The sequence below is a fragment of the Oncorhynchus masou genome, chromosome 18, assembly GCF_036934945.1.
Source record: "Oncorhynchus masou masou isolate Uvic2021 chromosome 18, UVic_Omas_1.1, whole genome shotgun sequence".
Taxonomy (NCBI): domain Eukaryota; kingdom Metazoa; phylum Chordata; class Actinopteri; order Salmoniformes; family Salmonidae; genus Oncorhynchus; species Oncorhynchus masou.
In genome coordinates this window covers 66235343-66256879 of record NC_088229.1, presented here as the reverse complement: position 1 = coordinate 66256879, position 21537 = coordinate 66235343, and the positions used below count along the sequence as shown (strand labels likewise).

At 44.9% G+C, this 21537-nt stretch overlaps 1 protein-coding gene across 2 annotated transcripts in view; it reads right to left on the bottom strand.

Annotated features, from left to right (window-relative positions):
- Positions 1-11049: 11049 nt before the first annotated feature.
- Positions 11050-21537, bottom strand: part of LOC135505147 (neurexin-1a-like) — an 83855-nt gene continuing 73367 nt past the window's right edge. The window contains exons 24-26 of one of the 2 annotated variants that reach the window (XM_064924275.1): positions 21120-21433; positions 12736-12814; positions 11050-11883 (exon numbers count right to left, since the gene is read on the bottom strand). In XM_064924275.1, the coding sequence (XP_064780347.1) occupies positions 11579-11883; positions 12736-12814; positions 21120-21433 (698 nt within the window). In that variant the 3' untranslated portion in view covers positions 11050-11578. The remainder of the gene's footprint in view (positions 11884-12735; positions 12815-21119; positions 21434-21537) is intronic. The other variant, XM_064924274.1, reaches the window with a different exon arrangement.

Below are 21537 nucleotides of genomic sequence, written 5' to 3'. Positions count from 1 at the left end.
CTCAAACAATCCCGCAGGTGAAGAAGCCAGATGTGGAGGCCCTGGGCTGGCGTGGTTACACGTGGTTACATGTGGTCTGCGGTTGTGAGGCCAGTTGGTCGTATTGCCAAATTCTCTAAAATTATGTTGAAAGCGGGTCATGGTAGAGAAATGAACATGACATTCTCTGGCAACAGCTCTGGTGGACATTCCTGCAGTCAGCATGCCAATTGCATGCTCCCTCAATTTGAGACATCTGTGGCGTTGTGTTTTGTGACAAAACGGCACATTTTAAAGTAGCCTTTTATTGTCCCCAGCACAAGGTGCACCTGTGTAATATTCATGCTGTTTAATCAGCTTCTCTATATGCCACACCAGTCAGGTGGATGTACTATCTTGCCAAAGGAAAAATGTTCACGAACAGGGATGTAAATAAATTTGTGTACATCATTTGAGAGAAACAAGCTGTTTGCATATGGAACATTTCTGGGATCTTTTATTTCAGCTCGTGAAATAAACACTTTACATGTTGCGTTCATATGTTTGTTCAGTATAATTTGGTGGGTGCTTATATTTGTCCTATTAATACACGTTTGATTTTGAAATGTGTTTTTTTGCATTTCCCAACTCTTTCTGAGTGGGGTCACAGGCAGTATCAACACCGACCCTGGAGCAATTTAGGGTGTAGTTCCTTGCTCAAGGGCACACCGGCAGAATTGTCACCTTGTCGGCTCGGGGATTCAAACTAGCGACCTTTTGGTACTGGACTAACGCTCTAATCGCTAGGCTACCCCGCTGCCCTGGTAGGTGGTAAGTGGTAGTAGCTTGGCCTAGGGACTGGGGGTTGATTTGGGACTGGGCATCAGAGTGTTTTTCCACATTCAGGTGGACTCATGGACCTGCCTTGCACCTGCAACCTTGAAATAACATCTTTGGAGTGTGTGTGTGTTTGATACACTGTGTGTGTGTTTGATACACTGTGTGTGTATGAGGCATATCTACCAGCATTTTCCGTCCTCATGATAAACCGGCTGCGTGCAGCTGTGTAACCTCCTCTCACTCGCTCTCTCTCTCTCTCACACACACATAGGCACACAGGCACACACACACAGAAGGGTTGGGAGATTGATCTTTGTCCTTGAACAATTTGGATGTGCTGAAGGACAGAATGTTTCTGATAACACAAGAAATGAATCAAGTACGTGTGCGGGTGAGGGTTAGTTTTGGCTTCTCTCTGTGCTGCCAGTACACACTATACCTAACATTTCAACTTTCTAGGCTAAATTAGGCGCATCTCCAAAACTCGAAGCACCTCAAATACTTTGGAGCTGCATTTGACCCGGGTTTGCAAACAACAACAAACACAAACATCTTTATATATCTCTTAAAAACATTAAACATATCTTGAACTTTATATTGAGAAGACAGGGGAAATGTGAACCGCCAAACCTTCGCTCCCAATGGGCTCGGGAGGTGAAGGTTGAGTCATGCGTCCTCCAAAACATGACCCGCCAAACCACGCTTCTTAACACCCGCCAGCTTAACCTGGAAGCCAGCCGCACCAATGTGTCGGAGGAAACACCGTTCAACTGACGACCAAGGTCGACCTGCAGGTGCCCAGCCCACCACAAGGAATCACTAGAGCACGATGAGCCAAGTAAAGCCAATTTGAAGAAGACAATGCTCTGATCATGGCTGATCTGCTACTGGATCCTGGACTTCCTGACGGGCCGCCCACAGCTGGTGTGGATGGGCAACAAAACCTCCGCTACGCTGGCCCTCAACATGGTGGGGCCCTCATGGGTGTGTGCTTAGTCCCCTTCTGTACTCCTTGTTCACCCACGATTGCATGGCCACGCACGACTCCAACACCATCACATTTTCTGACGACACAGCGGTGGTAAGTCTGATCACAGGCGGCAGTGACAGCCTACAGGGAGGAGGTAGAGACCTGGCAGTGTGGTGCCAGGACCACAACCTCTCCCTCAACGTCAGTAAGACCAAGGAGCTGATCGTGGACTACAGGAAACAGGCGGGCAAGCAAGCCCCCATCCACATTGAGGGGGCTGTAGTGGAGCAGATCGAGAGCTTCAAGTTCCTTTGTGTCCACATCACTAAGGACTTAACGTGGTCCACATACACCCACACAATTGTGAAGAGAGCGTGACAGTTTCAGGAGGCTGAACAGATTTGGCATGACTCAAAAAGTTCTACAGCTGCACCATTGAGAGCATCTTGACTGGCTGCATCACCACTTGGTATGGCAACTGCACCTCCCTCAATTGCAAAGTGCTACAGAGGTTTTGTTGAGAGAATGCCAAGAGTGTACAAACTTGTCAAAGTGTGGCTACTTAGATTCTTCAAACATATAAAATATATTTTGATTTGTTTACCACCTTTTTGGTTACTACATGATTCCATATGTGTTATTTCATAGTTTTGATGTCTTCACTATTATTTTATAATGTAGAAAATAGTAAAAATGAAGAAAAACCCTTGAAAGAGTAGGTGTGTCCAAACTTTTGACTGGTACTGTATATATATATATATAATGTTTCATATGCTGAAATAAAAGATCCCAGACATTTTGTATACACACAACTTTTTTTCCTCTCACATTTTGTGCACAAATTTGTTTATATCCCTTTTAGCGAGCATTTCTATTTTGCCAAGATAATCCATCCATCTGACAGGTGTGGCATTTCGAGAAGCCGATGAAACGGCATGATCATTACACAGGTGCACCTTGTGCTGGGGACAATACAAGGCCATTCTAAAATATGCAGTTTTGTCACACAACACAATGCCACAGATCTCTCAAGTTTTGAGGGAGCGTGCAACTGCCATGCTGACTGCAGGAATGTCCACCAGAACTGTTGTCATAGAATGTAATGTTAATTTGTCTTCCATAAGCTGCCTCCAACATCGTTTTAGAGAATCGAGATATCGAACAGCTGATCAAGCTCTCATGTGACCGAATGCTGCAGACAACGCATTCACGGATCACTATGGAGGAGTTTTGGTTCCTGACTCAAAGGGAATACTGTGCCGTCTCCCTCCGAGCATTAAAACACACGGTACGCTGATTCAGCTCTCTCGTCTGCATTAAAAACAAATATCGATCGAAGTTGGATGTGACAGGAGAGATGAGGTGCGCACTGTCGACCACGCCCCCTGACTTTGAGAAGCTCCGACGCGACATGCATCAAGTACACCCATCTCATTACTGGTGGTGAGGTAAATAGATTAAGTCAGACTAATTTGCAATTAACTGTCATATCATTTTCAGATATCAAAATGGGGTCGCGGGCCAAAAAGGTTTGGGAACCAGTCCGCTAATCCCTACCCTCTGATTCCAAACCCTACCTTCTGACCCCTTCCCCTAAACCCTGCCCTCTGACCCCTAAAACCTACCCTCTGCCACCTAAACCCTACACTCTGCCCCCTAAACTCTACCCTATGCCCCATAAATCCTACACTCTGTCCCCTAACCCTACCCTCTGACCCCTTCCGCTACCCCCTGACCCCTTCCCCTACCCTCAGTCCCCTTCCTCTAAACCCTACCCTCTGCCCCCTCCCCTAACTCTGAGGATCTTGCAAAGCTCTACAAGTATTGAATAAATCAAAATCAATATGGATACAGATGAACTATTACTGCAAAACAGTAACCTTGCTCTCTGATAGGCTGGGTGAAATCAAGGATACCGTTCCCATCACTCACTCCATTGTATAAGCTGCTTATGGTGTATAAGGGCTTATGGTGTGGGAGCTGGGGGGTAGGATGTAAGGTGTTGAGGGTAGGAGGTAGGGGACCAGTGAGTGTGTTCAGTCTGTGTTTGCATGTGTGTGTTTAGTTTAGTCTGATGTGTCAAAACCATGGACAACGAGCCACATTAAAGCACAGTAAAATACTAATCCTTCTACTCACGATACTTCATAATGACAAAGCTAAAACAGCTTTTTAGATTTTTCCCCCTCCAAATTTATTATAAAGAAAAAAATAAAATATATTACGTTTACATAAGTTTACTTTCCATAACACTACTCTCCTACATGCATGCACACACACTGTCTTCTGTCCTCCTCCTCCATTCTCTTCTCCCTACATCCCTCTATATCCTCCTACTCTCTTCCCCACTCTCCATGCACCCGTATTGTTCTGGGGCTGGAGGGCTGTGTGTGTATGTTGTGGTCAAGGATGCCAGATCATTTGGTCCTTATATAATAACGCATTTACAAACCTTTCATAAGGTAATGGATGAGGGAGAGAAAGAGAGGGAGCGAGATAATTAGAGGTAGATAGAGAGGGAGTGAGAGAAAGAGGTAGAGAGAGAGAGGTAGATAAAGAGAGAGAGAAAGAGGTAGAGAGAGAGAAAGAGGTAGAGAGAGAGAGGTACATAGAGAGAAAGAGAGGTAGATAGAGAGAGAAAGAGGTTGATAGAGAGAGAGAAAGAAAGAGGGAGTGAGAGAAAGAGGTAGAGAAAGAGAAGATAAAGAGAGAGAGAAAGAGGGAAGTAAGAAAGAGGTAGAGAGAGGTACATAGAGAGAGAGAGAAAGAAAGCGGTAGATAGAGAGGGGGAGGGAGGGAGTGAGAGAAAGAGGTAGAAAGAGAGAGAGGTACATAGAGAAAGAAAGAGAGGTAGATAGAGAGAGGGGGAGGGAGGGAGCGAGAGAGAGGTAGAGAGAGAGAAAGTAGGGGAGGGAGCGAGAGAAAGAGGCAGAGAGAGTGAAAGAGAGGTAGATAGAGAGAGAGTGTGCCATCAGAGCAGCAAGATTTGTGACCTGTTGCCACGAGAAAAGGGCAACCAGTGAAGAACACGCACCATTGTAAATACAACCCATATCTATGCTTATTTATTTTATCTTGTGTCCTTTACCATTTGTACATTGTAAAAACACTGTATATATATAATATGACATTTGTAATGTCTTTATTGTTTTGAAACTTCTGTATGTGTGATGTCTACTGTTAATTTTTATTGTTTATTTCACTTTATATATTATCTACCTTACTTGCTTTGGCAATGTTAACACGTTACCCATGCCAATAAAGCCCCTTGAAGTGAATTGAGAGGTAGATAGAGAGAGAGAGGTAGATAGAGAGAGGTAGATATATAGAGGTAGAGAGAGAGAGGTAGATCGAGAGAGAGAGGTAGATAGATAGAGAGAGGTAGATAGAGAGAGGTAGATAGAGAGAGAGAGGTAGATAGAGAGAGGTAGATAGAGAGAGGTAGATAGAGAGAGGTAGATAGAGGTAGATAGAGAGAGATAGAGAGAGGTAGATAGAGAGAGAGAGAGGTAGATAGAGAGAGAGAGGTAGAGAGAGAGAGAGAGAGAGAGAGAGAGATAGAGAGAGGGTAGATATAGAGAGAGAGAGTAGATATAGAGAGAGAGGTAGATAGAGAGAGGTAGATATAGAGAGAGAGGTAGATAGATAGAGAGAGGTAGATAGAGAGAGAGAGAGAGAGAGAGAGAGATAGAGAGAGGTAGAGAGATAGAGAGAGGTAGATAGATAGAGAGAGGTAGATAGAGAGAGAGAGGTAGATAGAGAGAGAGGTAGATAGAGAGAGAGAGGTAGATAGAGAGAGAGAGTAGATAGATAGAGAGAGAGATAGAGAGAGAGGTAGATAGAGAGAGAGGTAGATATAGAGAGAGAGAGTAGATATAGAGAGAGGTAGATAGAGAGAGGTAGATATAGAGAGAGAGGTAGATAGATAGAGAGAGGTAGATAGAGAGAGAGGTAGATAGAGAGAGAGAGGTAGATAGAGAGAGAGGTAGATAGAGAGAGAGGTAGATAGAGAGAGAGGTAGATAGAGAGAGAGAGAGGTAGATAGAGAGAGAGAGGTAGATAGAGAGAGGTAGAGAGAGAGAGGTAGATAGAGAGAGAGAGGTAGATAGAGAGAGATAGAGGAGAGAGAGAGAGAGAGAGAGAGAGAGAGAGAGAGAGAGAAAATTAAAGGGTCCACGGTGATGAAAGCAAAACTGTACTGTCAACCTTCACCATAAGGGGGAGAAAAAGAGGGAGAGAAGAAACGAGAGATGGAGATGGGAGAGAGAGAGGCAGGTAAGGTAGTGATTGAGTGAGAACGGGGAGGAGAGAAAGAGAGAGAATGGGGTAGAGGGAGAGAAAGAAATGGAGTGTTTTGCAGGAAATGTAGAAAAATAATTGCACTAACTATTTTAGAATAGAAATCAGGGTAACTTCACTTGGGTAATATTTTATTGACTCGTTAGATCTTCAAAACTATTTTTCATAATAAATGTCCGCTTTATGTTCTTCAAAGAACTGCAACAATAAAAATAAAAGTAAAATACGGTAGAAAATGTATAAAATTAAAAGGCTAAACAAACACTTTTATGAACAATACCACAGCTCAATGCTTCTTCTTTACTTCAGATATAGAGCATAGAGGAGACGGAAGAGAGGAAGAGAGGGGGTAGACTAGAGGGAGAGAAGAGAGGGGGTAGACTAGAGGGAGAGAAGAGAGGGGGTAGACTAGAGTGAGAGAAGAGAGGGGGTAGACTAGAGGGAGAGAAGAGAGGGGGTAGACTAGAGTGAGAGAAGAGAGGGGGTAGACTAGAGGGAGAGAAGAGAGGGGGTAGACTAGAGGGAGAGAAGAGAGGGGGTAGACTACAGGGAGAGATCAGGTAGACTAGAGGGAGAGAGGGGGTAGACTATACGGAGAGAGGGGGTAGACGAGAGGGAGAGAGGGGATAGACTAGAGGGAGAGAAGAGAGGGGGTAGACTAGAGTGAGAGAAGAGAGGGGGTAGACTAGAGGGAGAGAAGAGAGGGGATAGACTAGAGGGAGAGAAGAGAGGGGTAGACTAGAGGGAGAGAAGAGAGGGGGTAGACTAGAGTGAGAGAAGAGAGGGGGTAGACTAGAGGGAGAGAAGAGAGGGGGTAGACTAGAGGGAGAGAAGAGAGGGGGTAGACTACAGGGAGAGATCAGGTAGACTAGAGGGAGAGAGGGGGTAGACTATACGGAGAGAGGGGGTAGACGAGAGGGAGAGAGGGGATAGACTAGAGGGAGAGAAGAGAAGGGGTAGACTCGAGGGAGAGAGGGGGTAGACTAGAGGGAGAGAAGAGAGGGGGTAGACTACAGGGAGAGAGGGGCTAGACGAGAGGGAGAGAGGGGGTAGACTAGAGGGAGAGATCAGGTTAGACTACAGGGAGAGAGGATAGACTAGAGGGAGAGAAGGAGTAGACTACAGGGAGAGAGGGGATAGACTAGAGGGAGAGAAGGAGTAGACTACAGGGAGAGAGGGGATAGACTAGAGGGAGAGAAGGAGTAGACTACAGGGAGAGAGGGGATAGACTAGAGGGAGAGAGGGGATAGACTAGAGGGAGAGAAGGAGTAGACTACAGGGAGAGAGGGGATAGACTAGAGGGAGAGAGGGGATAGACTAGAGGGAGAGAGGGGATAGACTAGAGGGAGAGAAGGAGTAGACTACAGGGAGAGAGGGGATAGACTAGAGGGAGAGAAGGAGTAGACTACAGGGAGAGAGGGGATAGACTAGAGGGAGAGAAGGAGTAGACTACAGGGAGAGATCAGGTAGACGAGAGGGAGAGAGGGGATAGACTAGAGGGAGAGAGGGGATAGACTAGAGGGAGAGAAGGAGTAGACTACAGGGAGAGAGGGGATAGACTAGAGGGAGAGAAGGAGTAGACTACAGGGAGAGAGGGGATAGACTAGAGGGAGAGAAGGAGTAGACTACAGGGAGAGAGGAACAGAGAGAAATAGAGATATATGGAAAGATAAAGAGTTGGAGAGAGGGAAATAATTAGTTACATTTTTCCATATATTTACTACTTTTTCTTTAATGATTTATGTCCCGCTCACAGTCTGATTCCCATGCAACCATGTGATTGGCTGGCAATATTGCTTGGATGACCTGGGGGAGTTCACTGACAGCAGATACAAATACAATGAGCAGATCAGAAACAATGGAGAGCTGCCCGTTCTGGACAGTGAATTTCTATCTGCTTTGTTCCTACAGTTAGCCCGTGTCTCAAATGGCAGCCTGTGCACTACTTTTGACCAGAGCCACTTAGATCATAGGCCTCTGGTCTAAAGTCATGCACTTTTAGAGGAAAAGGGTGCCAGTTTAAGACACATACAGTCTTACACACTCTGAATGACATCATACTCACCCCCTCAACCTTCTCCACATCGCCCGCCCTCACACACACACACACACACACACACACACACACACACACACACACACACACACACACACACACACACACACACACACACACACACACACACACATCTGCCTGGCTGGGATTGATCACCTGGACAACGGGCGGGACAATCAACCAATGAGGTGAAGCAACAGGATTGAGGGAGGGCCAATGACAGTAAATCAACTCAAATTATCTTAGCCAATGGCATCATGAACAGCTCTATCGCTATAGAAACACATGATAACACGTAATATTCAGTTTTGGATTATTTTACAGACATTGTTGATATAAAACACTCATCAGAGCAGGTACAGTCAGTCGTACATGTAATGTCTATAGCAAAACAGGGCTGGGCCTGTGGCAGGGGAACATATGCTGCCTTTACACCAGGGTCACTCACTAAACCGCACCCCGACACAAACACACCACCCGGCCTCTCAGAGACACTGTCGCCCAGTCACACCTCTGTTGGTCAGTATCTGCTGTGTGTTGGGAGGCGAGGGAAGGTTGATTGGGTACAAATTACGTTGTTGCGTGTCCTGTATCTGTCCCATCTTCTTATTGATGATTGATATATGATCTTGCAATAACAATATATGCCATTTCTCAGAGGCTTCTACCCAAAGCAACAAACCTTTTAACTTATGGGTGACCCCAGCGGGAATTGAACCCACAATCCTGATGTTTCAAGCACCATACTCTACCAATGGAGCTACAGAGGACCACCATGTATTGATCCAGTTGTTATGTGTTGTCTGTCTGTCATTATTAAGCCCAGTAATAATGGCCTGTTGGGCGTAAATGAAGTATATTACGTTGAAGTGAATAAACCAGGTGGTAGTTTATTATAAACCCAGTTGGTAGGTCAGGTGGTAGTTTATTATAAACCCAGTTGGTAGGTCAGGTGGTAGTTTATTATAAACCCAGTTGGTAGGTTAGGTGGTAGTTTATTATAAACCCAGTCGGTAGGTCAGGTGGTAGTTTATTATAAACCCAGTTGGTAGGTCAGGTGGTAGTTTATTATAAACCCAGTTGGTAGGTCAGGTGGTAGTTTATAAGCCCAGTTGTTAGGTCAGGTGGTAGTTTATAAGCCCAGTTGTTAGGTCAGGTGGTAGTTTATTATAAACCCAGTTGGTAGGTCAGGTGGTAGTTTATTATAAGCCCAGTTGTTAGGTCAGGTGGTAGTTTATTATAAACCCAGGTTAGGTCAGGTCAGTTGTTAGGTCAGTTTTTATTATAAACCCAGTTGGTAGGTCAGGTGGTAGTTTATTATAAGCCCAGTTGTTAGGTCAGGTGGTAGTTTATTATAAACCCAGTTGGTAGGTTAGGTGGTAGTTTATTATAAACCCAGTTGGTTGGTCAGGTGGTAGTTTATAAACCCAGTTGGTTAGGTCAGGTGGTAGTTTATTATAAACCCAGTTGGTAGGTCAGGTGGTAGTTTATTATAAACCCAGTCGGTAGGTCAGGTGGTAGTTTATTATAAACCCAGTTGGTTGGTCAGGTGGTAGTTTATAAACCCAGTTGGTAGGTCAGGTGGTAGTTTATTATAAACCCAGTTGGTAGGTCAGGTGGTAGTTTATTATAAACCCAGTTGGTAGGTCAGGTGGTAGTTTATTATAAACCCAGTTGGTAGGTCAGGTGGTAGTTTATTATAAACCCAGTTGGTAGGTCAGGTGGTAGTTTATTATAAGCCCAGTTGTTAGGTCAGGTGGTAGTTTATTATAAACCCAGTTGGTAGGTTAGGTGGTAGTTTATTATAAACCCAGTCGGTAGGTCAGGTGGTAGTTTATTATAAACCCAGTTGGTAGGTCAGGTGGTAGTTTATTATAAACCCAGTCGGTAGGTCAGGTGGTAGTTTATTATAAACCCAGGTGGTAGGTCAGGTGGTAGTTTATTATAAGCCCAGTTGTTAGGTCAGGTGGTCGGTCATGGCTGTGCTGGGTTTAGGAGTAACCCCTGTAGTCTCTGCTCTGTTAGCAACACATGGAGTAAGATAATTCAACGTGCAACAATTTCCCCATAGAGTTTAAACTGCAAACATTTTTATTCTTCCTCCTTTCTTCATCAGCGTCTTCGTCATCATCATCTCACATTTCGTTGGCATCAGAGTCAGTGATGAAATTTTGGTGTAATATATATATATATATATATATATATATATATGGTATGTGTAGATAGGTAGGTAGGTAGTTAGTTCTGGTGTCCTCTCCAGAGTCAAAGTCTTTTGTTTCCATAGTGTTGATAGGTTGATATCACGTTGTGACGTTGTATTGTTTTGTACAATAAACGTCCCAGCGACACTTGAAACACACAAAGCTCCTTCTCCCACCTACCTATAGCGAGTCGGCGTATCAAGCCACCATGGCAACCCTGGTGGGTGTGGCTCTTCCTGTCTTGTTGCCGGGGTAACATCCATCCTGCTGACTTGTGGGTTAGGGCTAGGTTCAGGTAATCTGGTGTTATACCATTGGACAAAACACCAGTCTTACAGTCAACTGTAACTGAGTTTATCAGGGTGTTAATCTTGTTATTCTGATTTTGTCTCTGTATGACAGAAGACAAGCATTCTCTCGGTTCTTTCCTATTCTGACCAGCCACCCTCACCTCTGACCCTGCTCCCCCCTCCTCTCTCTGACCCTGCTCCCCCCTCCTCTCTCTGACCCTGCTCCCCCTCCTCTCTCTGACCCTGCTCCCCCTCCTCTCTCTGACCCTGCTCCCCCTCCCCCCTCTCTGACCCTGCTCCCCCTCCTCCCTCTCTGACCCTGCTCCCCCTCCTCTCTCTGACCCTGCTCCCCCTCCTCTCTCTGACCCTGCTCCCCCCTCCTCTCTCTGACCCTGCTCCCCCTCCTCTCTCTGACCCTGCTCCCCCCTCCTCTCTCTGACCCTGCTCCCCCCTCCTCTCTCTGACTCTGCTCCCCTCTCCTCTCTCTGAGTCCACAGGACAGTTTATACCAGAGAGAGACGGGAGACTGGTCCTTTAAAATAATTGCTCTTTACTGGTCCTTTACTATCTGCTTGCTATATTCTGGTTGAACACAGAGAGGCTGTGGTGTGTGGCTATTACTGTACAGCATGGGCCTCTGCCCTCATGACAGTCTCTTCGTCTCACTCTGTGTGTGTGTCATTTTCTGTGTCTGTGTTTGTGTAGTGTGTGTATCAGAGCATGTCCTCCTGTATGTGTGTATACGTGTATATGTATATATGTCAGTGGAGGCTGCTGAGGGGAGGACGGCTCATAAATGTGTCTGGAATGGAGTCAATGGAATGGTATCAACCACATGGAAACCACGTCTTTGATGTGTTTGATGCCGGTCCATTTGCTCTGTTCCAGACATTATTATGAGTCGTCCTCCACTCAGCAGCCTCCACGGGTGTATATAAATGTCATTAGTTATTTCCTCCTCTTCTCACACGTAGTACTCCTTGTCTTTGTTGTTCTTGTTCTTGGAGATCTTGGCGATGCCCAGCGGCTTGTCCTTGGTGCTGCCGTTAGGCTGGGTGGCAGAGTTACTGATGTAGTTGCGGCTCTCGTCCACGTGGTACGAGCCCTCGTCCCGGTTGCGGTACTTGTACATGGCGTAGAGCAGGATGAGGATGCAGAGGGCGGCGGCCGCCACAATGCCCACCACCATGCCTGTGGTGCTGCTGGACTCCCTTACCACCTCCGATGTCCCCGGGAACGGCTTGATCTCCGGGAGAGGGGGGTGGGCTGCTGGAGGGAGGAGGAGGGGAGGGAGAGGGGGAGACAGAGAGAGTATTTTATTCCATGCTGGCTGCCAGCATCTTTCTGTTTAATCTGGCTACCAGCATCTTTCTGTTTAATCTGGCTGCCAGCATCTTTTTGTTTAATCTGGCTGCCAGCATCTTTCTGTTTAATCCGGCTGCCAGCATATTTCTGTTTAATCCGGCTGCCAGCATCTTTTTGTTTAATCTGGCTGCCAGCATATTTCTGTTTAATCCGGCTGCCAGCATCTTTCTGTTTAATCTGGCATTGTTTTTGGCTTCCTTGATACTGTAAAGCGTCTTTCAGTTCATGAAAAGCGATATAAAAATGATGTGTATGCGGCAGGTAGCCTAGTGGTTGGAGCGTTGGACTAGTAACCGAAAGGTTGCCAGATCAAATCCCCGAGCTGACAAGGTATAAATCTGTCATTCTGCCCCTGAACAAGGCAGTTAACCCACTGTTCCCAGGCTGTCATTGTAAAGAATAATTTGTTTTTAACTGACTTGCCTGGTTAAATAAAAGGTGAAATAAAAAAGTATTACTATTATTGGGAAAATAATATATGACAGTGCTCTATTTTCACTTGCACTGCAGAATTGAATGCAGCAAATGCTGCAAATGTGTGATCGCAGGGTAAACTTTCTGCTTCACACTAAACCTTCTAAAATAGTTTTTCAATCTAGTCTAGCCAGACTGTTAGTGTGTGAGGTTAGTAGTATAGAAGTAGTACTATAGCAGTAGTAGTATAGCAGTAGTACTATAGCAGTAGTAGTATAGCAGAAGTACTATAGTAGTACTATAGCAGTAGTAGTATAATGTACTCTATATGGCATGTATTACCAGAGCTGGGGTCACATGGGTCAATGTCCTCGTCATCACTGGGACACTCAGCTGATGCCACCAGCAGGTCATCTGTTGACTGGAGAGAGACGTTAGATCATAAAACACACACTATTGTTTTTTAGTCATTTATTCATCCCTGGAGCCTTTCACGTTGATGATATTTACATGTAATCTATTTTCAGAGAGCTCCTCTCATTCTACAAACAGAACACAATAAAACGCTCAACTTGAAGTCAAACATATTTAGATTTTCTGGATGCATGAACATGACATCCTTGCGCACGCACGCACACACACACACACACACACACACACACACACACACACACACACACACACACACACACACACACACACACACACACACACACACACACACACACACACACACACACACACACACACACACACACACACACACACACACACACACACACACACACACACACACACACACACACACACACACACACACACACACACACACACACACACACACACACGTCCTGGCAAACTGCCAAATTGTGAAAAGAGAGGCGGAGAGAGAGCGAGTGAGAAGACAAGAGTTGTTAGTTACCAGCTGTGATCTAATCACAAGGGAGGACTCCTCCTTCTCTCCTCCCCTTCCTCCTCTTCCCTTTCTTCTCCCTCATTCCCTCTCTCCTTTCTCCTCCCTTCTCTCCTCCCCTTCCTCCTCTTCCCTTTCTTCTCCCTCATTCTCTCTCTCCTTTCTCCTCCCCTCTCTCCTCCCCTTCCTCCTCTTCCCTTTCTTCTCCCTCATTCTCTCTCTCCTTTCTCCTCCCCTCTCTCCTCCCCTTCCTCCTCTTCCCTTTCTTCTCCCTCATTCTCTCTCTCCTTTCTCCTCCCCTTCCTCCTCTTCCCTTTCTTCTCCCTCATTCTCTCTCTCCTTTCTCCTCCCCTCTCTCCTCCCCTTCCTCCTCTTCCATTTCTTCTCCCTCATTCCCTCTCTCCTTTTCTCCTCCCTCCTCCTCCTCCTCTTCCCTTTCTTCTCCCTCATTCTCTCTCTCCTTTCTCCTCCCCTCTCTCCTCCCCTTCCTCCTCTTCCCTTTCTTCTCCCTCTCTCTCTCTCCTTTCTCCTCCCCTCTCTCCTTACTTCTCCGACCTCTCTCCTTTCTCCTCCCCTCTCTCCTTACTTCTCCCTCTCCTCTCTCCTTTCTCCTCCCCTCTCTCCTTACTTCTCCTCCCTCTCTCCTTTCTCCTCCCCTCTCTCCTTTCTTCTCCGACCTCTCTCCTTTCTCCTCCCCTCTCTCCTTTCTTCTCCGACCTCTCTCCTTTCTCCTCCCCTCTCCTACCCTCTTTCCTTTCCTTTCTCCCCCTCTCACCTTTCTCCTTCCCTATCTCCTTTCTCCCTCTCTCTCCTTTCTCCCTCCCCCCCCTCTCTCCCTCTCTCTCATTTCTTCCTCCCCTCTCGGGCCTGCTCCGGCCCGAGCTTCATGAATTCGCACCAGTGCTGGGGTATCGGAGAGTGCAGAGGAAGGCAAATATTGATGTTATCAGGACCATTTCAAACATCTGAATTCCTAGTCCATTTCCAGTGATCAGGCTGGTACATATATAATATCAAATATAATACATTAACTAACCAACAGTATACAGTACAGTGTAGTAACTATGAATACTTCATGTCTCTGCCTAGATCTCCATGTCCTATCAGCAACACAAGGGAGGAAGATGCTACTTTTGACCAACCCCCCCCCCCCACTACACCTTCTCTGGCAGCGCCCTCTCTCCTCTCCCTCCTGTTGCCATGGCAACTCCAAGTTCAAGCCATTAAAATGAAGGGAAATAAAAAGGGAGTGTTTCACTGACAGACACGAAACTCTGACACTCACCACTAGACAGAGAGAGAGAGAGAGAAAAAGAGAAGAGGGAGATAGAGTAGAGAGAGGGAGAGAGATGGAGGAAAGAGAGAGTAATGGAGGGAGAGAGGGAGAAAGGACAGGATAAGGACAGTCATAAGAAAAGAAGGAAGGAGACAAAGTGGTGCAGCTTAAGTTAACATCATGCTAATCAAATTCATGAGCGAGACTCAAACATCGACTTTACAGCTGAAAAACGTGTGTGTGTGTGTGTGTGCATAAACGTGTGTGTGTGTGTGTGTGTGTGTGTGTACATAAATGTGTGTGTGTGTGTGTGTGTGTGTGTGTGTGCATGTGTTAAAGCCACACAGAGTCAGTGATGAATTAAAATGGAAGTGTGATGCATTGCAGTAGTCATAACTAACCTCTGTACTGAGACAGGAGAGAACAGCAGAACCAGATATATAAAACAGGTCTAGAACCCAACATAGAAGAGGACTAGAATCCATGAAAACCTCACAAAAGAAATGGGCAAAAGATATTTTGACGAATACGCATCCCAAGATAACCGAAATGCAGCACGACACAAGTCTCGTACAAAAGCACTATACAAGCTAACATCAAATGAATTACTACATCAGCCAGGTACTTCTTGCAACGATGTGATAGATTTCACTTTGGCTAATTAGCAAATCAAAAATTACACCTGTAAGCAGATGTGTTTCTTTAGATCAATGTGATACCTGTTACTGTAATCTTCCATCTCTCTGCACCCTAGAGGCTGCTGCCCTATGCACATAGGCATGGAACACTGGTCACTTTAATAATGTTTACATACTGTTTTCCTCATTTCATATGTATATACTGTATTCTAGTCAAGGCCACCCTATTTAACTATTTTTGTACATATAATATTCTTCAGATATATTTAATATTCTATCCATATTCTGTCTGTAATGTATATACATCCAATCACACAGTTTGTACACATCTACTCATTCAAGGGTTTTTCTTATTTATTTATTTACTATGTTTTGACATTGTAGAACAACAGTGAACATATCAAAACTTTGAAATAACACATATGGAATCATGTAGTAACCAAAAAAGTGTTAAACAAATAAAAATACATTTTATATTTGAGATTCTTCAAAGTAGCCACCCTTTGCCTTGATGACAGCTTTGCACACTCTTGGCATTCTCTCAAACAGCTTCATGGGAAATGCTTTTCCCACAGTCTTGAAGGAGTTCCCACATATGCTGAGCACTTGCTGGCTGCTTTTACTTCACTCTGCGGTCCAGCTCATCCCAAACCATCTCAATTGGGTTGAGGTCGGGTGATTGTGGAGGCCAGGTCATCTGATGCAGCCCTCCATCACTCTCCTTCTTGGTCAAATAGCCCTTACACAGCCTGGAGGTGTGTTTTGGGTTATTGTCCTGTTGAAAAACAAATTATAGTCCCACTAAGCGCAAACCAGATGGGATGGTGTATTGCTGCAGAATGCTGTGATAGCCATCCTGGTTAAGTGTGCCTTGAATTCTAAATAAATCACTGACAGTGTCATCAGCAAAGCGCCATCACACCTCCTCCTCCATACTTCACGGTGGGAACCACACATGGGGACATCATCTGTTCACCTATTCTGCATCTCACAAAGACACATTGGTAGGAACCAAAAATCTCAAATCTGGACTCAGAACAAAGGACAGATTTCCACCGGTCTAACGTCCATTGCTCGCGATTCGTGGCCCAAGCAAGTCTTGTCTTCATATTGGTGTCCTTTAGTAGTGGTTTCTTTGTAGCAAGGCCTGATTCACACAGTCTCCTCTGAACAGTTGATGTTGAGATGTGTCTGTTACTTGAACTCTGTGAAGCATTTATTTGGGCTGCAACCTGAGGTGCAGTTAACTCTAATAAACGTAACCTCTGCAGCAGAGGTAACTCTGGGTCTTCCTTTCCTGGGGCAGTCCTCATGAGAGCCAGTTTCATCATAGCACTTGATGGTTTTTGCGACTGCACTGAAATTTCCAGGATTGACTGACCTTCATGTCTTAAAGTAATGATGGACTGTCATTTCTCTTTGCTTATTTGAGCTGTTCTTTCTATAATATTGTCTTGGTATTTTACCAAATCTTCTGTATACCACCACCCTGGGAGGCAGGGTAGCCTAGTGGTTAGAGCGTTGGACTAGTAACCGGAAGGTTGCAAGTTCAAACCCCCGAGCTGACAAGGTACAAATCTGTCTTTTTGCCCCTGAACAGGCAGTTAACCCACTGTTCCTAGGCCGTCATTGAAAATAAGAATTTGTTCTTAACTGACTTGCCTGGTGAAATAAAGGTAAAATGAAAAAAATAAAAATACCTTGTCACAACACAACTGATTGGCTCAAACGCATTAAGAATGAAAAATATTCCACAAATGAACTTTTAACAAGGCACACCTGCTAATTGAAATGCATTCCAGGTGACTACCTCATGAAGCTGGTTGACAGAATGCCAAGAATGTGCAAACGGTGGCTACTTTGAAGAATCTCAAAAATAAAATATATTTTAATTTGTTTAACACTATTTTGGTTACTACATGATTCCATGTGTTATTTTATAGTTTTATTCTGCAATGTAGAAAATATAAAACATATAGAAAACCCTTGAATGAGTAGGTGTGTCCAAACTTTTGACTGGTACTATATATATATATATATATATATATATATATATATATATATATATACACCGGATTCCGACATTGCTCGTCCTAATATTTCCTAATTACATTCTTTTACTTTTTAAATGTGCATTGTTGTGTATTGTTAGATATTACTACACTATTAGAGCTTGGAACAAAGCATTTCGCTACACTCGCAGTAACATCTGCTAAATATGTGTATGTGACGAATAAAATGGGATTTGATTTGATCAAACTGGTATAACTAAAGACAGCCTTTCAATACCATTAGAATCCAAGTTGATTCAACATTTCCCATGTAATCAAGAGGGAACTGTTTCCTCAGCTGACCTCTACTCATATGCCAATCAAACTACAGAGCTGTCAATCAAACTTCAGCCACCCTTTTAAGTTGTCAATTAAAAGTGAGCCAATTAAAAGTCTGTTCCACACTTGCACTCCTGAACAATGCCAACCTCTTCCTATAGCCTCATCTCCTCTTTATCGCTCTGTCTCTCCGCCTCTCCGTCTCTCCTCTACAGCCTTATCTCTCACTCTCTTTGTCTGGCAGTGATGCATGCTGCCTTCCAGCACAGATGGATAATGAAAGGGAGAGCGAGTGAGAGACAGATAAAGAAAGGGAGAGAGACAAAAGAAAAGGGAATGATAGAGATGAACTGAAGGAGGAAGATGTGATCATGCTGAAGGAGTAAAATCAGTACCTGATCAGCTGAACAATGCCAACGAGCGTCCATGCCTGCCTGACTGCCTAGCTCACACATCACATCACACACACACACGGTTTACACACACTGCTCTGCCACTCTTCAGAAACACACACACATCTGTTAGCAGCAGCTCTGTCAGCGTGGAGAAACGAGGAGAGAATAGGAGATGTACTGATACACTAACTACATATCACTGCTGACAGAGAGAGAGAGAGAGAGAGAGAGAGAGAGAGAGAGAGACAGAGAGAGAGAGAGAGAGAGAGAGAGAGAGAGAGAGAGAGAGAGCAAGAGGAGACAGAGCAAGAGAGGGGGGGTATGAGGTTGCTATAGTTGGTTCTACCCATAAAACACACGCACTCACACACACACGCACTCACACACGCACAAATGCTATACATACACACACACACACACACGCACACACGCATACACGCACACAAGCATACACACACACACAGAAAAACATCAAAACTAAATTGAGCAGAGTGAGACAGAGTTGACACTCTTCAACATTATTAATAATTCAGACTCATAGGAGGGAATCTCACTAAATTCAGGAAGAAACACACACACTGCACCATATCAAGCATACATATGACCTAATTCCTATCTTGGTATACCACCGACTGCACACACACACACACACACACACACACACACACACACACACACACACACACACACACACACACACACACACACACACACACACACAGAGGTGTAAAGAGCAACACTGTCGGTGAATCTCAAACCACCGCCTCGCCCCTACCAACTCGCTCTGAGGGCCCTCCGTTGTCACGTGTTGCTGAGGGTGTTGCTCAGAGTGACTTCCAGAGAGTGGAGAGGGGATCAGTAAACCCATCAACGTCGGGACACACTGGTGATTTGAATGATGCAATTCATGTTCCACTTTTAAATAATAAAATGAGCATGAAATTCTATTGCACAAATCCCACCAGGTGTAAAGATTAGTAACAGTTAAACATTTCATTTGGGAGGTATTTCATCTGTTACATGTGTCAAGTCTCGAAATCCGACATAAACAAATGCATGTGACATATAATTAGGAACACCTCTCCGTTGTTTTGTAGGTAAGGGGATAGCACTTAGCCTTGAAGCCTGCAACCTTGCTGAGGGTCTAATTAGCCACTACACCCTGGATCATTTTCACTGCCTCAGCATTTGGACACTTGTGCATATGGCGGAGGTGCACGTGAAAGCGCCAATGGAGGGCCGAAGGGCGAGGGGAAGGGAGTGATTTGGGATTCAGCCTGTGTCTCACTCAGTCACTTAAACCCTCCCTCCCTCCTCCCTCCATCCATCCATCCATCCAGATCCATTATTGATGCCTGAGGCTCACAGCTCTGTATTCCATTATTTATGTCTGAGACAGCTGGCAGCCTATACCCAGAGGAGCTATACACTATGGAGCACAACAGAAAGAGAGAGAGGGTTCACTATCTCCATGGCAACTCGCATCATTGGATTTAAAAAATTCAGAGCATGGCAGAACATTTCATGACCCAGAATCCCTCTCCACACAGAGAGCCTGTTCATCATCATAACCTCCTGACTAGTCATAGCAGACAAGCGGTGGTCATAGCAGGTCATAACTTTCATAGCAGCTCATAGCAGGTTAACACAGCTCATTGCAGCACACATTTGAGTCCAAATCCATTTCTGACTCATAGTTACCTCTGCTGCAGAGGATAAGTTCATTAGAGTTAGCCTCTCTCAAATAAATTCATCACAGAGTTCAAGTAACAGAAACATCTCAACATCAACTGTTCAGAGGAGACTGCGTAAATCAGGCCTTGCTGCAAAGAAACCACTACTAAAGGACACCAGTAAGAAGAAGGGTCTTGCTTAGGCCAAGAAACACGGGATATGGACATTAGACCGGTGGAAATCTGTCCTTTGGTCTGATGAGTCCAAATTGGGTATTTTTGGTTCCAACCGATGTGTCTTTGTGAGACGCAGAGAAGGTGAACAGATGATCTCCCCATGTGTGGTTCCCACCGTGAAGCATGGAGGAAGAGGTGTGGGGGTGCTTTGCTGGTGACACTGTCAGTGATTTATTTAGAATTCAAGGCACACTTAACCAGCGTGGCTATCACAGCATTCTGCAGCAATACACCATCCCATCTGGTTTGCGCTTAGTGGGACTATCATTTGTTTTTCCACAGAACAATGACCCAACAAACCTCCAGGCTGTGTAAGGGCTATTTGACTAAGAAGGAGAGTGATGGAGTGCTGCATCAGATGACCTGGCCTCCACAATCACCCGACCTCAACCCCATGGAGATGGTTTGGGATGAGTTGGACTGCAGATTGAAGTAAAAGCAGCCAACAAGTGCTCTGCAAATGTGGGAACTCCTTCAAGACTGTTGGAAAAGCATTCCAGGTGAAGCTAGTTGAGAGAATACCAAGAGTGTGCAAAGCTGTCATCAATGCAAAGACAAATCTAAAATCTAAAATATATTTTGATTTCTTTAACACTTTTTTGGTTACTACATGATTCCATATTGTGTTATTTCATAGTTTTGATGTCTTCACTATTATTCTACAATGTAGAAAATAGAAAAAATTAAGAAAACCACTTGAATGAGTAGGTGTGTCCAAACTTTTGACTGGTACTGTATGTAAATGAGATATTTCTGTATTTAATTTTCAATACATTTCTAAAAAGATGTTTTCACTTTGTCATTATGGGCTATTGTGTGGAGATGGGTGAGCTTGAAAAACAATTGAATTCATTTTGAATTCAGGAATTCAGGTAACGCAACAAAATGTAACACAAAAATAAGTCAAGGGGTATGAATAGTTTCTGAGGGCACTGTATATGGTATCTATTTGGGGCTCCCGAGTGACGCAGCGGTCTTAGGCACTGCAGCTCAGTGCTAGAGGCGTCACACTACAGACCCTGGTTCGATTCCAGGCTGTATCACAACCGGCCGTGATTGAGAGTCCCATAGAGCGGAGAACAATTGGCCCAGCGTTGTTAGAGTTTGACGAGGGTAGGCCACTGTAAATAAGAATTTATTCCGAACTGACTTTCCTTGTTAAATAAAGGTGAAATAATTGTTTTTAAAAATCTTTATGTGTAAGGTTACGAATAGCTAAGTTATCCTGTTTATGCCTTAGATAGCGTCATAGTTCGTTTCCTACCTGCTGCGTAGTTCCTCCTCCTTGCTTCTTATTTGTGGCGGTTGTCGTGGTGATGTCGCCGGCATTGGAGGCGGGATCTAATCGGTTGCCCCCGGCGGCAGCGCTGGATTGGGGAGTGATGGAGGAGGAGGGCATGTCCCCAACCAATCGTGTGCTGCCCTCCAGGCGGATGTGGGCGTGTCCCTCGGCGGCCATGTTGAGTATCTTCAGTCCGTTGTAGTAGAGACCGGCCATCTGACCCTGGAACTGACCTGCTTCCTTTCCTCTTCCCACCGTCACCGTCGTCTGGCTGTTGAAGATGGTCAGCTGGCGGCCTGGACACACACACGCATACATAGGCGTCGTCGTGTGATGATAATACACACGATAAGCATGATTTTAATGAGTTGTAAGCATGGTGTTAGGTTGTTGTAAGCAT